General features: G+C 46.4%; 1 protein-coding gene across 4 annotated transcripts in view; it reads right to left on the bottom strand.

The window, feature by feature from the left end:
- Positions 1-90: 90 nt before the first annotated feature.
- The window catches only part of SLC39A14 (solute carrier family 39 member 14), a 56,029-nt gene continuing 36,869 nt past the window's right edge, over positions 91-19,250 (bottom strand). The window contains exons 4-9 of one of the 4 annotated variants that reach the window (XM_055427186.2): positions 16,274-16,443; positions 14,221-14,343; positions 13,349-13,537; positions 12,991-13,198; positions 11,733-11,917; positions 91-212 (exon numbers count right to left, since the gene is read on the bottom strand). In XM_055427186.2, coding sequence (XP_055283161.1) covers positions 162-212; positions 11,733-11,917; positions 12,991-13,198; positions 13,349-13,537; positions 14,221-14,343; positions 16,274-16,443 — 926 coding nt within the window. In that variant the 3' untranslated portion in view covers positions 91-161. Of the gene's footprint in view, positions 213-4,211; positions 4,239-5,963; positions 9,096-11,732; positions 11,918-12,990; positions 13,199-13,348; positions 13,538-14,220; positions 14,344-16,273; positions 16,444-18,739; positions 18,910-19,250 lie in introns of those variants that run through there. The other 3 variants (XM_055427187.2, XM_055427185.2, XM_088838024.1) reach the window with 3 other exon arrangements.

The raw sequence follows: 19,250 nt of genomic DNA, 5'->3' as shown, positions 1-19,250 counted from the left end.
TGCCTACCCCCCCCGCCCCCCGCCACGGACAGTGATAGCAATACCCCATCACTCCTATTAAATGATTTCACACACACACACAAAGCCAAATACAGGATGGTATATGCTTTAAGAACACATCTCATTTAGAATCACCCCATCAAAGATTCCTTTTCAATATGTTATTTGAGATTCCTTGTTTCAAAGAGACTCAGCACATGTTTCTGGGCTCCCTATGGAAAAAAAAAACAAACTGTAAAAGATGTATAAAAGGAATGATCATGGCTCACAAGAAATGGCAGAGAAAACAAAAGAAAAACCTACAAAACACTTAAAATGTATGGAGACTTGTTATGTTTTTGTGACATTGTTATGTTATGCTTATGTATGAATGTTATGATGGATGCACATTTATGCTGTTTCCAGTCATAAAAAAGGCACATTTTGAAAACAAATTTTCTTTTCAGGGGCCTCTCCTTGGAATTTCCTGATGGCTTTCTTTTAATGTGTATACTTATAAAAAACCTCTGTGGATTATTGCCTGAGTTTATTCTTAGGCAACCTCAGGAGATAAGCAAACCACAGACGGAGAAAAATTTCAGAACCTAATGAAAGAAAGAACTCCTTCTCGGCTTCTGATTGCCAGAAGTCGAGCACTTTTGGATTACTCCTTAACTATAATTGATGCCACTGTCTCAGAATCCCACCCACTGCCAGGGTCAAAGATTGTTCTTATACAGGAAGCATAGTCTGTGAACTCCCTTCCTTCTTTTAAAATAAACCTTGAAGAGACATCTGGCAAGAACTGTGACGGAGAGAAAAATATTTTGGGGCTGACAGCTCTAAACATACTTAGCTGAGAGCTGATAAGGACCTATGGATCTTTTCCAACAACCTTTTTTTTTCTATTTAAATAGAATGGAATTCAGTTTATTTCAGAAGGATTGAAAGGATTCACTTCCTCTGGGATTTAAACCTGTCATTCTTGAGAAGTCCAGGTATATCACATTAGATCATTCAGTTCAGTTGCTCCGTTGTGTATGACTCTTTGCGACCCCATGAATCACAGCACGCCAGGCCTCGCTGTCCATCACCAATTCCCAGAGTCTACCCAAACCCTTGTCCATTGAGTCGGTGATGCCATCCAACCATCTCATCTGTCGTCCCCTTCTCCTCCTGCCCTCAATCTTTCCCAGCATCAGGGTCTTTTCCAATGAGTCAACACAGTCCAAAAGCATCAATTCTTCAGCGCTCAGCTTTCTTCACAGTTCAACTCTCACATCCATACATGATTACTGGAAAAACCATAGCCTTGACTAGACGGACCTTTGTTGACAAAGTAATGCCTTTGCCTTTTAATATGCTGTCTAGGTTGGTCATAACTTTCTTTCCAAGGAGTAAGCGTCTTTTAATTTCATGGCTGCAGTCACCATCTGCAGTGATTTTGGAGCCCAGAAAAATTAAGCCAGCCACTGTTTCCACTGTTTCCCGGTCTATTTGCCATGAAGTGATGGGGCCAGATGCCATGATCTTAGTTTTCTGAATGTTGAGCTTTAAGCCAACTTTTTCACTCTCCTCTTTCACTTTCATCAAGAGGCTCTTTAGTTCCTCTTCACTTTCTGCCATAAGGGTGGTGTTATCTGCATATCTAAGGTTATTGATATTTCTCCCGGCAATCTTGATTCCAGCTTGTGCTTCCTCCAGCCCAGCATTTCTCTTGATGTACTCTGCATATAAGTTAAATAAGCAAGGTGACAATATACAGCCTTGACGTACTCCTTTTCCTATTTGGAACCAGTCTGTTGTTCCATGTCCAGTTCTGACTGTTGCTTCCTGACCTGCATACAGGTTTCTCAAGAGGCAGGTCAGGTGGTCTGGTATTCCCATCTCTTTCAGAATTTTCCACAGTTTCTTGTGATCCACCCAGTCAAAGGCTTTGGCATTGTCAACAAAGCAGAAATAGATGTTTTTCTGGAAGACTGTGAAAATCTTTAATAAACGAGAAGAGCATTTTGTTTTCCAGTAAATCAAAAACCCTGTGTCGACATTTGGGGTCATTATTTCTCAAAACAGATTTTGTTCAAATCAGATTTCAGTATCACTGAATGGTAAAGACGAATGTGCAGAAGTAACTTGATAGAAGGGCATTCACCTTCTACCAAAAATGTCCTAAATGGCTTAGCTGATTAACAGTATTACAAAGAGATGGCTAAGATCAAAGTCTTAATCTTCTTAGTGACCTGTTTACTTTGCTCTATCCTAGGTTGTTGTTTCATCACTAAGCTGTGTCTGACTCTCCTGTGACCCCGGGGACTGTAGCCCACCAGGCTTCTCTGTCCAAGGGATTTCCCAGGCAAGAATACTGGAGTGGGTTGCCATTTCCTTCTCCAGGGGATCTTCCTGACCCAGGGATTGAATCCCTGTCTCCTGCATTGGCAGGTGGATTCTTTACCACTCACTGAGCCACCACAGCCCACTCTATTCTATACTGGCCCCAAATTCAACTTTCTCAAACTTCTGTTTCTAAAGGACCAGGAAACAAGGAATTAGCAAAACCAACACCAAAGACAGTAGAAACACAACAGGAACTGCTGCCAGTGGATAAGGAGCCCCTCTATGATCACAAAGCTTGCAGGCATTCCATTTCATCTTTTCATTCATTCTTACTGTGCGGCAGGCGCTGGAATCTCAGAGAGAAACCAGGTAGAGCCTCTACCCAGAAGGAAGCTGGTGTATCAAGAACAAGCGACTGCAATGCAAGTCCAGTAACTGACAAGCACAGGGAGGCATTAATCCCACCTGGGCAGGTGAGCCAGAGGTGGCACAAGCTGAGGATGGAGTGAATATCCTTTTGAATAACTGCATCAGATGCTAGTCCAATACGGCTACTTAATGTGATTTAAAATTCCAATCGAAGCCACTTAATATATAATTCTTGAGTTTAAAAAAAAGGACTTAGAAACAGGCATTTGGGAATTTCTATGTAGTAATAAGACAGCATCACTTCTTTTTTTTCCAAGTCTTTATTCAATTTGTTACAATATTGTTTCTGTTTTGTTTTGGTTTTTTGGCCATCAGGCATGTGGAATCTTAGCTACCAGACCAGGGATTGAACCTGCAACCCCTGCATTGGAAGGCAAAGTCTTAACCATTGGACTACCAGGGAAGTCCCTAGCATCAGTTCTTTTACCTTACTGTTCATTTTTGTTGTCGAAGATAAATAACAGACCTCTGCTCTTTTGAATCAATTGGAGAAAGAGCAGGTTTAGAATTTTAAATCTCATGACAGAACTTTTCCTTGTAAGACATTCAAGATACATGGTTTGAATGAACCAAGTAAATTCTTCTGCTTCACTGACTACACTTAAGCCTTTGAGTGGATCACAACAAACTGAAAAATTCTTCAGTTCAGTCACTCAGTCGTGTCTGACTCTCCGCGATCCCATGAATCACAGCATGCCAGGCCTCCCTGTCCATTACCAGCTCCCGGAGTTCACTCAAACTCATGTCCATCGAGTCGGTGATGCCATCCAGCCATCTCATTCTCTGTCGTCCCCTTCTCCTCCCACCCCCAATCCTTCCCAGCATCAGAGTCTTTTCCAGTGAGTCAACTTGTCTCATGAGGTGGCCAAAGTATTGGAGTTTCAGCTTTAGCATCAGTCCTTCCAATGAACACCCAGGATTGATCTCCTTTAGAATGGACTGGTTGGATCTCCTTGCAGTACAAGGGACTCTAAAGAGTCTTCTCCAGCACCACACTTCAAAAGCATCAATTCTTCGGCACTCAGCTTTCTTCACAGTCCAACTCTCACATCCATGCATGACCACTGGAAAAACCATAGCCTTGACTAGACGGACCTTTGTTGGCAAAGCAATGTCTCTGCTTTTTAATATGCTATCTAGGTTGGTCATAACTTTCCTTCCAAGGAGTAAGCGTCTTTTAATTTCATGGCTGCAATCAGCATCCGCAGTGATTTTGGAGCCCAAAAAAATAAAGTCTGACACTGTTTCCATTGTTTCCCCATCTATTTCCCATGAAGTGATGGGACCAGATGCCATGATTTTAGTTTTCTGAATGTTGAGCTTCAAGCCAAACTTTTCACGCTCCTCTTTCACTTTCATCAAGAGGCTCTTTAGTTTGTCTTCACTTTCTGCCATAAGGGTGGTGTCATCTGCATATCTGAGGTTATTGATATTTCTCCCAGCAAAGTTGACTCCAGCTTGTGCTTCTTCCAGCCCAGCGTTCCTCATGATGTACTCTGCATATAAGTTAAATAAGCAGGGTGACAATATACAACGTCAGGAACCAACAGTTAGAACTGGACATGGAACAACAGACTGGTTCCAAATAGGAAAAAGGAGTACGTCAAGGTTGTATATTGAAAAATTCTTAGAGATGGAAATACCAGACCACCTTACCTGCCTCCTGCAAAACCTGTATGCAGGTTAGAAGCAACAGTTAGAACGGACATGGAACAATGGTCTGGTTCCAAATTGGGAAAGGAGTATGTCAAGACTCTATATTGTCACCCTGCTTATTTAACTTATATGCAGAATACATCATGTGAAATGCTGGGCTGGATGAAGCACAAGTTGGAGTTAAGTTTGCAGGGAGAAATATCAATAACCTCAGATATGCAGATACCACCACCCTTATGGCAGAAAGCAAAAAGGAACTAAAAAGCCGCTTGATGAAAGTGAAAGAGAATGAAAAAGCTGACTTAAAACTCAACATTAAAAAAACTAAGATCATGGCATCCAGCCCCATCACTTCATGGCAATAGATGGGGAAACAATGGAAACAGTGAGTTTATTTTCTTGGACTCCAAAATCACTGCAGATGGTGACTGCAGGCTTGAAATTAAAAAACGCTTGCTCCTTGGAAGAAAAACTATGACAAACGTAGACAGCATATTAAAAAGCAGAGACATTACTTTGCCGGCAAAGGTCCGTCTAGTCAAGGCTATGGTTTTTCCAGTAGTCATATATGGATGTGAGAGTTGGACTATAAAGAAAGCTGAGCGCTGAAGAATTGATGCTTTTGAACTGTGGTGCTGGAGAAGACTCTTGAGAGTCCCTTGGACTGCAAGGAGATCAAACCAGTCAATCCCAAAGGAAATCAACCCTGAATCTTCATTGGAAGGACTGATGCTAAAGCTGAAACTCTAATACTTGGGCCACCTGATTCGAACAGCTGAGTCGTTACAAAAGACCCTGATGCTGGGAAAGACAGAAGGTAGGAGGAGAAGGGGATAACAGAAGATGAGATGGTAGGATGGCATCACTGACTCAATGGACATGAGTTTGAGCAAGCTCTGGGAGACAGTGAAGGACAGGGAAGCCTGGCGTGCTGCAGTCCACGTGTCGTAGTCAGAAACACCTGAGCAACTGAACAACAAATATTCTCCAAGTTTCAAAGCATGGATTTGTACGAGTGGAAACAGTATGACACAAAGTTCTTTTTAGGAGACACCGTCCATCACTGATAAAGTCATGGGCTCCATTAAAAGATAAGTTAATCATTTTAAAGTGAGCATGTTACACTATCTGAGGTTCCTTCTAAAGTGAAAGTGGCTCAGTCATGTCTGACTCTTTGCGATCCCATGGACTGTAGTCCATGGAATTCTCCAGGCCAGAATACTGGAGTGGGTAGCCTTTCCTTTCTCCAGGGGATCTTCCCAACCCAGGGATCGAACCTAGGTCTCCAGCATTGCAGGCGGATTCTTTACCAGCTGAGCCACAAGGGAAGTCCAACAATACTGGAGTGGGTAGCTTATCCCTTCGCCAGTGGATCTTCCTGACCCAGGAATCAAACTGGGGTCTCCTGCATTGCAGGCGGAATCTTTACCAACTAAAACCCCTTTCCAAATGTAAGGTGCGCCAGTAGAAGGAAGCTTCATGTTAGTGAGACATCATCGCCACCTTGTGTTCAGCAGTTTTCATTACACCTACCTTATTGCAAAAGATGACACAGGATTCAACAGTTACAGAATATAGCTTTATTTATAGAATCTTACAAATAAAAACATTTACAGTCCACATAACTTAAATTTATTTTATTTTCTAATTTATCTTCATAACACCTGAGTCATTTAAAAAAATACTGTGATGGAATTGCAGAACTGTAAAATAAAATACGAATAATAAAAGCTAACCTCTCTCTTTTGTAAAAATCAGACCTTTTGTTTCTTTTTAAGCAGATTTCCAACATATTGCTATCTCCATATTACCATGTGGAAGAGGATTTACTAAAAACAGGTCTTAGGATACCATAAAAGAGAAGCTTTCTTTTTAAAACCCAGGGTGAAGGACCAGGGAAAGGGAGACCTAAGTTGACACTAGACACAAAAACCCTTGGAGGCAAGGACAGAAGGAGACCTGCAAGCCAGGGGGATGATGAGAAGAAGCAGAACCCCTCCTCTGAAGTCACGGCTCCTGCACGTTACATATACTTTCCTGGTTATCCTTAGAGAAAGGTGGTCCACAAAGGGAGAGAGGCTGAAGATGTGAATGCCAGACGTGAAATAAGTCCTCAGAACTTGCTACTCCTCAGACTTCTAACGTGTACAAATGCTTGAAACAGCAAACCCAACACTTCAAATAGAAACTGCCACATTTTCGATTCATGAGAAAAATCTGTTGCCAATAGCAACAGGTAATCCATTGCACAATTTCAGTGTCTCTATCCCTCCTAAGCTCCAACTGGGACTGGCCTCTGGACCAATTACAATTTGGAAAAAACTCCCCTTTGAGGCAGGTGGCTGTGAAAGGAAAGTCAGTCCTTAATATGGATGTGCACGAGAAGGGAAAACACCCTACTGCTCACATTTTATTTTTTTTAATTTGCTCAAGGTTACATTTTTTGGCTCTTCTCCTAAAACTAGAAACCCACTAACGCTTACTTAGGATTCTACTCCACAAATACCAGTGTCTGTAAGGAAGAACAGATCTACAGGAAATGCTAAAATTATCAAGTTAATACATCGATGTAAATTAAGGGAAGCAAAATCGTCTAAGGTCCTAAGGTTTGAGTGTTATTTCCTGCTAGCTCCCGAAAGCAATCTGAGAAAAATTAAACAGAAGAGACAAAGATTCGTTTCAAAACAGTTAACAGTGACAATAATAACGACGGTATAAAAAGTTAGACTCCAACATTCAAGGAGTTGGTTCTTTGGTAAAAACTGGACCGTAATCCTACCAGGAAGTCTGTCCTGACAGTTCTTCTAGAATCTTGAGAACTGAGTTTTCCTCCTCCTTCCGCCCATTCTCAAATCTATCCAAGTCAACAGGCAAGATGAGAAGAACTTGTAAAGCATCACCAACGGTTTTCCTGCTCATGTTCAAGAATAGTCCCGGTTTGAGGGATGTTTCCCAAAGGAAAAAAAAAAGAAAGAAAAAAAACCCAGAGATGATGCTTTCAATCATTGTAGAGTGGAAAAGTTTTCCTGTCAGAACGGAAATGTGCTCGGGTGGTGGCGACAGACCAGCGCTGGTCAGCCACGAGCACAGCCCCTGGGCTGCGACCGCGGGCACCACTGAGGAAGGCTTCTGGAGAGGTCGGCTCCCCAGAGTGGCTGAGGAATCTCATGTTATCAATATGATAATAATACAGCAATTCACCTAGTGAACCTGGAGACTAGCTCCCCTCACAGCCATAGCTCTGCGGAGAGGGCTCCACAGGGCAAACAGGTGACCTACGGTCTCCCACACACATACACACACATGAGTCTATCAATCCATTTCTGAAGAGAGTTATTAGCATAATTCATATTCAGTTTCATACAGGATTCGCCCCTTCTGGTGTGGGGTGAGGGTGGAAGGGGGATCCAGCTGGTTGCCACGGGAACTCTTGGGTCCCCTATTCTGTGATCACCAAGGATGCTCCCCTCCCAGCTCAGAGGTCTATCACGTGTACTGCTACCGGTGGCATGAGTAAGTCCTAAATGTTGCCTGCACTGATTGCACCTCCGATTACCCCTGTCAAGAAGACCCCAAGAGGCACTCCAGTTCTGAAAGTCAACTTGTCACTTGGCAGCGCGAGTTGTTGTCCAGGGAGGTGAATTTGTGCGGTCTCCCCTCCAACATGGGTGTCATCACTGTGCTTAGAGTGTGCTGCCAGGGAGGCAGTGGAAACGTCTCTCAGGAGATGGGGGTGGGGGCTGAGGGGTGGGAATCGTAGCAAAACCATTGGATTTCTCAGGTCTCTCTTCTCTGCCCTCCCATGTCCGCCAGTGTTCATCTGAAAGGAGGGGAGGTTCAGGCAACACAAACTACTTGCTGCTCACCTGGACAACCACAAAACACCAGGTGCAGAACCAACTTTGGCCCAGGGTCCCAGTGGGAATAAGTGACATCCTGACAAGACACACTCCCCTCATCCATACACAATGATCCTTGCCTCTCCTCCAGCCCTACTCATCTGTTTCCAGCTTTGACTTCTCTTTGACAGAACAGGCAACCGAACAGACTTAGAAAATATAAGAGGGATTCCTGTCCTTTGTACTTTTGCTGTTAAAAAAAACAGCAAATTCACTTAAAAATGGGTCACCCTGAGGCCCAGGAAACACACTGAGATTTTATGAGCCCCAGACTGTAGATTCACCTCCTAGTATTTCTCACCAAGCTGTGAGCCCTGGCTGTCTTTCTGCGTCACCTGGCCCAGGATTCAGAATGTCGCAGTGCTGGTTGGGAGAGAAAGTGGCCAAGGTAACCAGAGGGAAAAGTGAGGCTTGTCTTTTGAGCTGCGTTGAGAAGAGGAAAGGGACAGAGGCACTACCAAGAGGCTGGTTACCAGGGCAGCTTATTCCTTGGATAGAGCATTTTTAAAACCAGCTGACATTTGAATGTAGGAATAGAGTCCGTGTCACAGTTTTTAACAGAACTGTCTCTTCCGAAGTGCTTCCTGGATTGGGCCAGGGGTTGGGCAGCCCAGGGCCGGACTGCCAACCCTGCCAGGTCCTGGCGGGGCCCTATCCGATCTGGATGTGTCCCGAGTACATGGTGAGGACTAGCATGATGCCAAAACCAGTCAAGAGGCCCAGGTTCTGGATGACAAAGGGGATCAAGGTACTGCCCTTGCGCTCATCCTCCTGACTCACCTCGTTCATTTCGGGGAACTGGGAAAGAAAAGAAAAGAACACGAGAGCTGCAGTTCCTTTCTTCTTGCAGCTCCTTCAAGTGCAGGACAATTCCGTTATATATACTATCGAATAATCATTACAATGTTTATTATTATTATAGTTTTACATGAAAATAAGCCACTCCAGTACTCTTGCCTGGAAAATCCCATGGATGGAGAAGCCTGGTAGGCTGCAGTCCGTGGGGTCGCTAAGGGTCGGACACGACTGAGCGACTTCACTTTCACTTTTCGCTTTCACACATTGGAGAAGGAAATGGCAACCCACTCCAGTGTTCTTGCCTGGAGAGTCCCAGGGACGGGGAGCCTGGTGGGCTTCCGTCTATGGGGTCACACAGAGTCGGACACGACTGAAGTGACTAAGCAGCAAGCAGTGTATATGATTATTATAATAGCTATTATATATAATATTTAATCAAGATGCATGCATGCATGCTCACTCAGTCATGTCTGACTCTGTGACCCCACAGATTGTAGCCCGTCATGTCCGTAGGATTCTCCAGGCAAGAATACTGGAGTGGGTTGCCATTTCCTTCTCCAGGGGATGTTCCTGACCCAGGGATTGAACCCACGTCTCCTGCATTGACAGGCAGATTTTTTTTTTTACTGCTAAGCCACCAGGGTATATAAAAAAATAGGATTGGTTTACAAAGAAAATCAATAGCAATAACTTCTAGAACTTAAACATCATCACCTTTCTCCAAGGTGGTTGCCACTGCTTTACAACTATGGAGGTGAAACAAAGTACTATACATATATGTAACCCTGGATGTGTTTAGAGGCTGGTTCAAAATAACCATCTAAGAAAACTGCCACTTGTTTGGGAAACTGAGCAACTGTGTAAGGGGCCAGAAAACAGAGCAAAGTATTGCAATGACTCAAGGTCTCCTGCAGCTGGCTAGCAAGGGATGCATGCTCAGTTATGCTCGACTCTCTGCAACCCCATGCACTGGCTCTTCTGTTCATGGGATTTCCCAGGCAAGAATACTGGAGTGGGTTGCCATTTCCTTCTCCAGGGGATCTTCCTGACCCAAAGATTGAACAAAAAATATCCTAACCAGTTGGCTGAGGATGGACCATGGTGGTCAGTACTCTCATCATCTCATCAAAAATACTACCTTTCAGGACTTTCATGGTAGTCTTACGGTTAAGAATCTGCCTCCCAGTGCAGGGGACATGGGTTCCACCCCTGGTAGGCGAAGATCCCACATGCCTTGGAGCAACTAAGCCTGTGCTTCACAATTAATGAGCCTGTGAACCCTAGAGCCTGTGCTCCACAACAAGTGAAGCAATGAGAAGCCCGTGAACTGCAAGAGTAGCCTCGGCTTGCCACAACGAGAAAGCCTACGTGTAGCAATGAAGACCCAGCACAGCCAAAAATAAACAAACAAATGATTTTTTTAAGATAATACTTTCCAAGGATACAGAAAATAATGCATTCAAACATGCCAAAGAACACGTCATGCCCTTAAGGAAAGAAATTAACTGCGTTAGAGAAAAAGATGCAACAAAATCAGGTATTAAACTAGCAAACTCAAACAAATGTTAGTGGGCACAGTACAATGTACACTTTCAGACACTGCTAATAATGTAAAGAAAGGTTAAGCTTTTTTAGAAAGCAATTTGGCAATACATATTAAAACCTCAAACTAATGCAGCCTTTCTGAGCCAGTGATTCTTGTTCTGGATCGAGTACATTCTCCCACCAAATAATACCAGCAGTGGGGATGATGCCTTTTTTGGTTTTGTTTTGGCATGCCATGCTGGATCTTAGTCCCCCAAACAGGGATCATACCCACGCCACTGACGTGGAAGTGTGGCACTCTAACCACTGGACTGACAAGGAATTCCCTGAAAAGGATGCCTTTAAAGAATATGCAGCATGAAAAACGTCTAGGATGTAGTAAGTGAAAAAAGAAACGAGAATACAGAAGTGTATATTCAGTGTGATTAGTTGTTTAAAAACAAACATGATGCGTTGTGAAGAAACAAGAAATAAACCCAAGTGGTGGTGTTCTTAGGGAGAATAATTATGGGTAATTTTCTTTCCTTCCCTCCCTTCCTGCCTCCTTCTTTCTATTAATCTATGAATATCTAAAAGACACTTAGGTAAGGACCCTGGAGCTTAAATAGATCATGTTCTTCAGTGACATATGCCCAAGGAACATAGGCTTTTCGTCCTTTAAAAATCTAATATCCCTTTTAAAAAAGCATTGTATACTTTAAAAAGGTAAATGGTGTGGTGTACAAATTTGGACTTCCCACATGGCCAAGTGGTAGAGAATCCACCTACCAATGCAGGAGACATACGAGATCTGGGTTTGATCCCTGGGTCGGGAAGATCCCCTAGAGGAGGGCATGGCAACCCACTCCAGTATTCTTGCCTGGAGAATCCCATGGACAGAGGAGCCTGGCGGGCTACAGTCCATAGGGTCGCAAAGAGTTGGACATGACTGAAGCGACTTAGCATGTACACACACATGAACTGATTTGCTGATAAAGCTGTTTTTAAAAACAAAGTAACTAATGCACCTTAGCTGTCATCCCACTCAATGAACTTAACTTAAAAACCTGATCCAGTTTCACCTACAAGGCATTAAAACTAAGGAAGACTTACCATATCAGCCAGCGAAATATACAAGAACATTCCTCCAGCCAGTGCAAAGATCCAGTTGGCAGAGAAGTGGCTGCCGGCTAAGATGCCGAAGCCCAGGCCCACGTAACAGCAGCAGGCAGAGAGGAAGTTGAAGAAGAGAGCCTGCTGGAGACTCATGCCGGCGTTGAGCAGGATGACAAAGTCTCCTACAGTGGGGAGGACAAGAAGGGAGGGTGTTGACAGAAGAGTCATAATAGGTTGTGGGACACACAACTTGATGAGGACAGACTGCCTAAATGTTGGATGGAGTCTGGGTGAAAATCCTGACAGCCCCAGACTAGAGCTCATAATGACAGACTAAGGCCCCCTTGACCTCCACACCAAGGATATTTGCATCTATGAGGCTGGCCATGTGCGTCCAGCCTAGAGGCTGAACACAATGCACAGGATTTTCAAAAGAGAAAACCACCTAGCAATGGCCTCATTTCTCTTTTGATTGATGGTGAAATAGAAGGAGCTTCCTTCCTCAAAACTGTAATGCATGGTGTTTTTAGGAAACAAAATCGAGATAGGGAGATGCTAAGTCATTTGCCCAAATTCACAAGCCAATAAATGGCAAAGCCGGGATATGACCTTGAATATCTGAGCCTCAAAATAGTCGAGGCTTTTTACACTCTCCCTCTGATAAAACCAAGGACTTTCCAACTGGCTCATCTTTCTTCTACCCACCAGACCTCTAACATACAGCACAGCCTTTGGAAGATTAATAGGATGTAAGAGATAACCAATACTGAAAACTTAATCTAGTGATTAGCACATCCTAAGTCCTTTTCACTGCTTTTTTTCCCTCCATGTTTCTCAGGATGAATCAACGAGATAGGTACCACTATTAATCCCAGTGTAGAAGTGAGGAAACTGAGCCACCGGTTATGGGACTAAAGGGAAACAAACACGCTGGTAAAAACTCCATCATTTCCAATGATCAATTTTCTGGGTTTTTTTGGGCCATACTGTGTGACACACAGCATCTTAGTTCCCTGACCAGGGATCAAACCTGTGCCCCATACAGTGGAAGTGCAGAGTCTTAATCACTGGACCGCCAAGGATGTCCTTATCCAATGATCGATTTTCAGTGATTGATTTGGCTGTTGAGAATCAGTGATTTGATCTCACATAGCGCAAAGAATGTGTTCACTGAACATGATCTGTGTTCTGAAGGGCTGTTGGGGAGGCAGCACAATGGACCAGGCTGGGGTGGGGGCAGTGCCTGGGCACCTACCAAGCTCATGTGGGAACTCCTCACACAGGATGGCCACTGAGGTGCTGATTCCCTGGAAGACGGACACAGTGAAGGAGGCGCCGATAGCCAGGCCGTCGATGAAGTTGTGGAGGCCGTCGCTCAGAGTGATCATCCAGGCCAGCGTGCCGATGTCTGAGTAGCGTACGCCTTTCAGCCAGTGGCAGGCACTCTGGGAAGCCTGCAGGTCCTGCCGGGAAGCCAGACCCCAAGGCCCCCAGGTCAAAGGGTTGATGACAGACCTTCAGGGCAGGCCCGAGTCATCAGGGCTGTTACCATGCAAGCCCCTCCCACCTCCCAATCCCCACCTGCGTCCCCCAGTGGAGCACAGCCCGCTGACCTGGACGGACAGGGAGCCCACGATGACCTTCTCGTCCACCACGGAGGTCTTCCCATCCAGCTCCCCGCTGCAGTGCTGAGGAATCATATGATCCAGATCCCCATTCTGCAGCTTCTCTGTCACCCCCTCTTCCTGGTCCTTCTGGGAGGGGAGCGTCTCAGAGGTATAATGGCTGTGTCCGTGATGATGCTGGAGGCACCGTGCAGAGGGGGGTCAAGCCAGAGCAACGCTCACCAAAACCATCCACCCAGCAGGTGCCATAAGCACCGGGAGGACCTCACTCCCACTGTCTGGGCAACTGTCCGGGAAACCATGAGCAGGCAATGGAGAGACAGAAGCCGAGGGCAAGGTAATGGAGAAAGCTGCAAGGGGCGGGGTAGGGCGTGGGCTTGGCATGGGGCACAGCATAGGTGCTTGGAGAGGCTCCTCGCAACAGCTGACTGTATCCCATTCAGCAACTGTTCAGGGGAAATCTAGGAGCCAGGCACCAAAGGCAACTTCTGGGAACTACACCACAAAAACCGGTCTCATTTCCTTGCGGGCATACTTCTTATACAGTGCCCTTCCTACCTCTCCTCAAGGGCTGAAAATCTGATAAGGAAATAATCTAGAATAAGATAAAGAGGGCAAGTTACTGCTTGGAGGAGGCACACTGGCCAGACCTGGTTTCTGGTTCGCCCTTGCTCCCTGCTTGTCCCCTTTCTGAGGTGAGGTGGGTTTATCTACTCAGGAAGTTCGTGGGTGTGAATCCATGGTGGGAGGATCCACGTAAGCTCACTGGATCAGCACTGAGGTTAACAGCATGCCCGGGACGCATCTCTGAGACGATGCTCTCCCGAGAGGCATTTCCTTTACCAACAATTAGGCCTCACCTCGTTTTTCTGTTTAAGGAGCATCTTCAAGATCTTCTCTGTGAAAAAGAAGAGATAAAAGCCCCCGAACACCACTGCAGACTTGGAGACGTAATAGTCTTCCATGGGGTTGAAACCGAAAGCCTGTGGACCCAGGAAAACAAAATGAGTTGAACTCCACTGGCCCCCTCTCCTCTCTTTCACCACCTCCTTGACTCCAAGAAAGGAAGAGAGACTGGGACAACTCTGCCATCTACCTCCCTTTTTCCAGCAAAATCTAACCCTTGATGTTTTCCTCATGTCATGCCACCAGACCTGCTGTGTTCTCTCTAGCTGATTTTCTGACATCAGAAAAAAGACATCAGACCGTCTTTCAAATTTTACTTTCAGGAAGAAGTCTCGGGCAAGGCTGCAGACAGGGGACAACCCTGTCTTTATTTTCTCCTGGTGCTTTGTAATAAGGGCAGATTCTGCCGGCAAATTCGTATTTAAGGAGGAGACACTTGTGTTTATTTTTGTTATCTAGTCTCCCTGGATGACCTGCATGTAAACACACAGGGAGATAGTGTAATTAAACTTTCTAAAACGGGAAATCCTTTCCCTGATGGAACAGTAAGAATTGCAGCATCTTTCTGACCGCAGACCTTCCAGTGACCACAAAGCCAAGGGAGCAGACAGTATTACTGCATATATCAATCTGGGGAAGTTTGTTTTGGGTTCTTGAAACTTCACTTATTATGGTAGAAAAAAAAATCCTTGGGAAAGTAGACAGGAGTAGAAGTTAGGAGAATACCATTCCGAGTGAAGCTCCTAACTTGTGTGCAGCAGTGGGGGGGTAACTTGAGAAAGTGTCTGCTGACCTGCTCCTCAGTTTTCTCATAGAAAACGGGCCTCATGAGCAAACACCAGCCATCTCATGGATGGGCCCCAGATATAAGTGGCCATCAGAACCAGGAATTCTGGGTTGCTTAAAAACTAAGTGTTTTTTTCTCTTCTCTTTCGAAGAGACAAAATGCAGTCTCTATTCCTGTGTAGTTTTCTAAGAGATATTAAAGGTCAAGTTCTAGAATAGAAATGACTCATTCAGGCCAACTTTCCAAGAGAGTCAAACCATCTTAAGGAAAAGTGGAGTAGACAGAGGCAACTAACAATTCTCCACTAAAAGGACCAGGACATGAGCTCTTGTGCAGGCTGGGTTCTGCATCTGTTAAACAGGTCAAACAGTCCTTGTTTCTTACACATCACAGAAGTGATCTGAGGATCAACTCAGGAAACACAAAACCACAGCATGGAAAACGAAGTGCTACAAGGAGCGCAGAGCATCATCGTTCTGCTTCACCTCCGGCTGGTCCGGGCCTGTCAGACCACCCACAGTGAAGCATCTCATGCTTGCTTCCTGCATCAGCGGGTCTACAAGAGACCACACGGCATCAGAAACCCCTTCTTGGCCCTGATAAACCTTACAGACACAGTGCTCCTCCTCTGCCATGGAGGGTGTCCTGGTTAGCCCAGGTGAAGGGGCAATGGGGCCGTCAACATGTGTGAGGCCAGATTGCTGGGTTCAGCTTACTTTCTGATGCAAAAGACAGAGGGTCTTTAGAAGTTTACGTCCTACTGAGGAGAACTGATTTTTTTTCACTGAGACCTATTGATTTTGGTTTTGGTGCCCAAAGCTCCAAACTGGGGGCCATCATGTGACATAAGTACACTCTCTCTCTTCACCTGGTAGGTAGCGAGCACCAGGTGATTTATGAACATGAACTCATAGCACCCTCAGGACTTCATCCTGAGGGCCAGAATATTATTTTTCCCCTTCTCTGCATGGGGAAACTGCAGCAGAGGGGTTAGGTGACTTGCCCTTGTGCACAAGTGGAGCTGGGATCTGCACCAGCTCTCAAACCTACTCCCTGCTCAAATTGCCTCTCCCTGCTCGTGTCTGCATCCCGTCTTCACTTTCCAAAAGGAGAGATCTCCTCGCTACACCATCCGTGGAGATGGAGGGGCGGTCCTCCCACTGCACCCCGCAGTCCCCCAGGAGGCAGCATGCTCCCGAGAGGGCCCTGGCTTGCCATACCTCAGGGATGAGCTGGAAGAGGGCGTTGGAGTAGAGGGTTCCAATCGCCAGAGCTATGAAGTAGAGCAGGAGCCTCTTGTAAAAAGTCTTCTTCATGAAGGGCACAACGCTGGCCCCCAGGAGGGAGCAGAGGGAGATGACGGTCACGCAGAGGAGACCGTACCCCCAAACTGCCATGGAGGGGGGAACCAGCCCCACCCGGGACAGAGACAAGGGCCAGCGCCCCAGGGCATGGCAGCCACCATTGAGGGAAGGCAGGTGGTGGTGGTGGGGGAGGGAGTGGTCAGGAGGGGTTTGGTTGACAGATATTAACAAAGGAGACAGAAGAATCAGAGAGAGACAAGCAGGGAGGGAGAGAGAAACAGAACATTTGTTAGTGATTCAAGTCTGATGAAATTTCCTTCAATCAAGTTCAGGAGAAATGGGGGAGGAGCTTGAGGTGGTCTTGGAACGCTGTCTCTCTCCTGCTCCTGTTGCCTGGTGGCCGAGTCCCACCTGCCTGCTGCTGTGCCTGGTGGGGCACTTGCCGGCTTAACCGAAGTGTCCCTAGGCCAGGCCAGAGGCTGCCTGGTAGACTTTGGACTCAAGGGCTGTCCGAGAGAGGAAACAAGGGAAGAGGCTGTTGAGCTGCACGTGTTTGCACATCCGACCCGCGCTGCAGGCACGTGGACACTCCTTGCACCTTGTCTGCACCGCACAGGACGCAACCAGGTCAGAAGTGCAGGGCAGAAACCATAAACAAGTAAGGCCCAGTGCCCGAAGAATTCACTCTCTTAACAGCCCAGGGTTTCTTGCCATTTTTTCCCTCCATGTTTTTTGTGTTTGTTTTTTCTTTTGGCCGCATAGCTTGTCCCCAAGAGGGGACTGAACCCAGGCCACAGCAGTGAAAGACCAGAGCCCTAACCACTAGACAACCAGAGAACTCCCTCAGGTTTTGTTTGTTCCAAGATCACCCCGCCAAAAAATATTTCCCCTTCCATTTCTCAGGGTCACACACTCCGGGCAGGACAAAACTGAGCCAGGACCAGGCCTCCCCTGTGAGTCCAGGGGTGGAGTATGCACCATTATTGCATTCCTATTCAATAGGCAACACAGCATTTCATTTCCGATCTTGAAAAAAAAATTAATGCACTTAATTTCCAGAGCTGGAAAAAAAAAATAGCCCAAGATGAGGCCTGCCCTGAGAAGTGCTTGCTAGATTCATGTGCAATTCTGACATAGCATCGAGATGGTTCACCTTAAACCAAATTTCTTCTCTCATCATGAAGCAAGAACAGGTAAGGCAAGGCCGGGCATCCCATAGAGCATTTTTTTTTTGGTTGCTAGTACAGCATATGGGATCTAGTTCCATGACCAGGAACTGAACTCAGGGCCCCTGTACTGGGAGCTTGGAGTCTTAGCCACTGGACCACCAGGGAAGTCCCCATGAAGTCTTCTGATTGGGAAAGGTGGGCAGCTGCCTATGGAAGGCAAAGCCAACATTCTCAAAGTGGGGGGGGGGGGACATGTCACCCACTACCCCACTGCACGTACCTGCCTGAGTTGACAGGTGGGCAGACTGTCACCTTGGGCCTTTTTATTTTTTAAAGCTCCTCAATGGTTACAATTAAAGAACAAAATTAACGAATATTTCAAAACAGTCAAGTCAGGGCGCCAGAAGTCATTCCAATCAGGAAGAAGTCAAGATGCAAGGTCTAAAGGGCTGCAGGTCACTTTCACTTGTTTTTGTTTCATAGTCTTGATTCTATGTTTGGCCTTGTATCCTGCAGATTGTTTTTATTTAGTTGTAAGTGTCTGACTCTTTTGCAACCCCATGGACTGAGGCCTACCAGGTTCCTCTGTCTATGGAATTTCCCAGGCAAGAATACTAGAGTGGGTTGCCATTTCCTCCTCCAGAGGATCTTCCCGACCCAGCAACTGAACCCGTGTCTTCTGCCTTGGCAGGTGGATTCTTTACCCCTGAGCCACCAGGAAAGCCCACACTGTGTGCATTAGGGCCTGATTTTAAAAAAAGGGTCTTTTTAAGCCAGTTCCACTTTTCAGTCGGTATCCTCTTTCCTTTCACCTCATTCCAGGTAGATCATCTCTTGGTGGCCACACCTGAGTACTGCCAGGGCCTCTATTGAGAATGGCAGGGGTCCGGAGGACCAAGGGCAGGGGCAGCCGCCACCGACCACTTTCCTTTCAAGCCCTGACAGATCCCCAGCATGATGATGGGGTGGTGGTGGTGACGGGGGTAAGTGCTAACAGCCTTGCATCTGACAACCCCTGAAGAGGCCAGAGGCCGACCTGGGTGCCCCAGGAGTGACAGGAGGCCCTGGAGATTCAGAGGCAGAAGTCATTCGGGTCCCTTGACTAGAAGAAGATGTCAATGTTTCGGGGGGCGGCTGTCAGGGGCCTTGGAGCACAGGTTGGGGCAGGGATGCCCCGGGAAGAGAGGACGCGCACGCTTCCGTTCTACTGCACCTCTGGGATGAGCTGGAAGAGCGCGTTAGAGAGCAGCGTTCCAATGGACAGGGCGATGAAGTAAGTGAGCACACGGCTGAAAAACGCTCTCTCCGTGCAGGGCAGGACGAGGACTCCCAGGAGAGAGGCCAGGTTAATCAGTGAGACACTGAGAAAACCAAAGCCCCACACTGTGGAGGAACAAGAACAGACGAGGCCGCCGTTACTGCGGGCGGGGGTGCTCCTGCTGCTGGGGGTGCATGCACCCCCTATTCTGAACTCAGCCGCAACCAGGGCAGACGGAGTTCCGCCCACCCATCAGTAAATGCTTGCTGAGCGTCTCTTGCTGGGTGCTGTGAAGAAGCCTGAAAACATACACCAAAGTTGCTATCCAAAGCAGCTTACCTTTCAGATGGAGGGGCAGGTGAACCCATGAAAAGCTAAAGACCACAGGAGTTAAATAATGACATGGGGCAGGACACAGGTGGCATGTGCCAGGTACCAGATGCTGGCAGCTCATACCAGCAGGACA

This window comes from Moschus berezovskii, chromosome 7 (assembly GCF_049115385.1).
Source record: "Moschus berezovskii isolate FMDL1 chromosome 7, NW_MosBer_1.0, whole genome shotgun sequence".
Taxonomy (NCBI): Eukaryota; Metazoa; Chordata; class Mammalia; order Artiodactyla; family Moschidae; genus Moschus; species Moschus berezovskii.
This window is presented reverse-complemented; position numbering and strand designations above follow the sequence as displayed.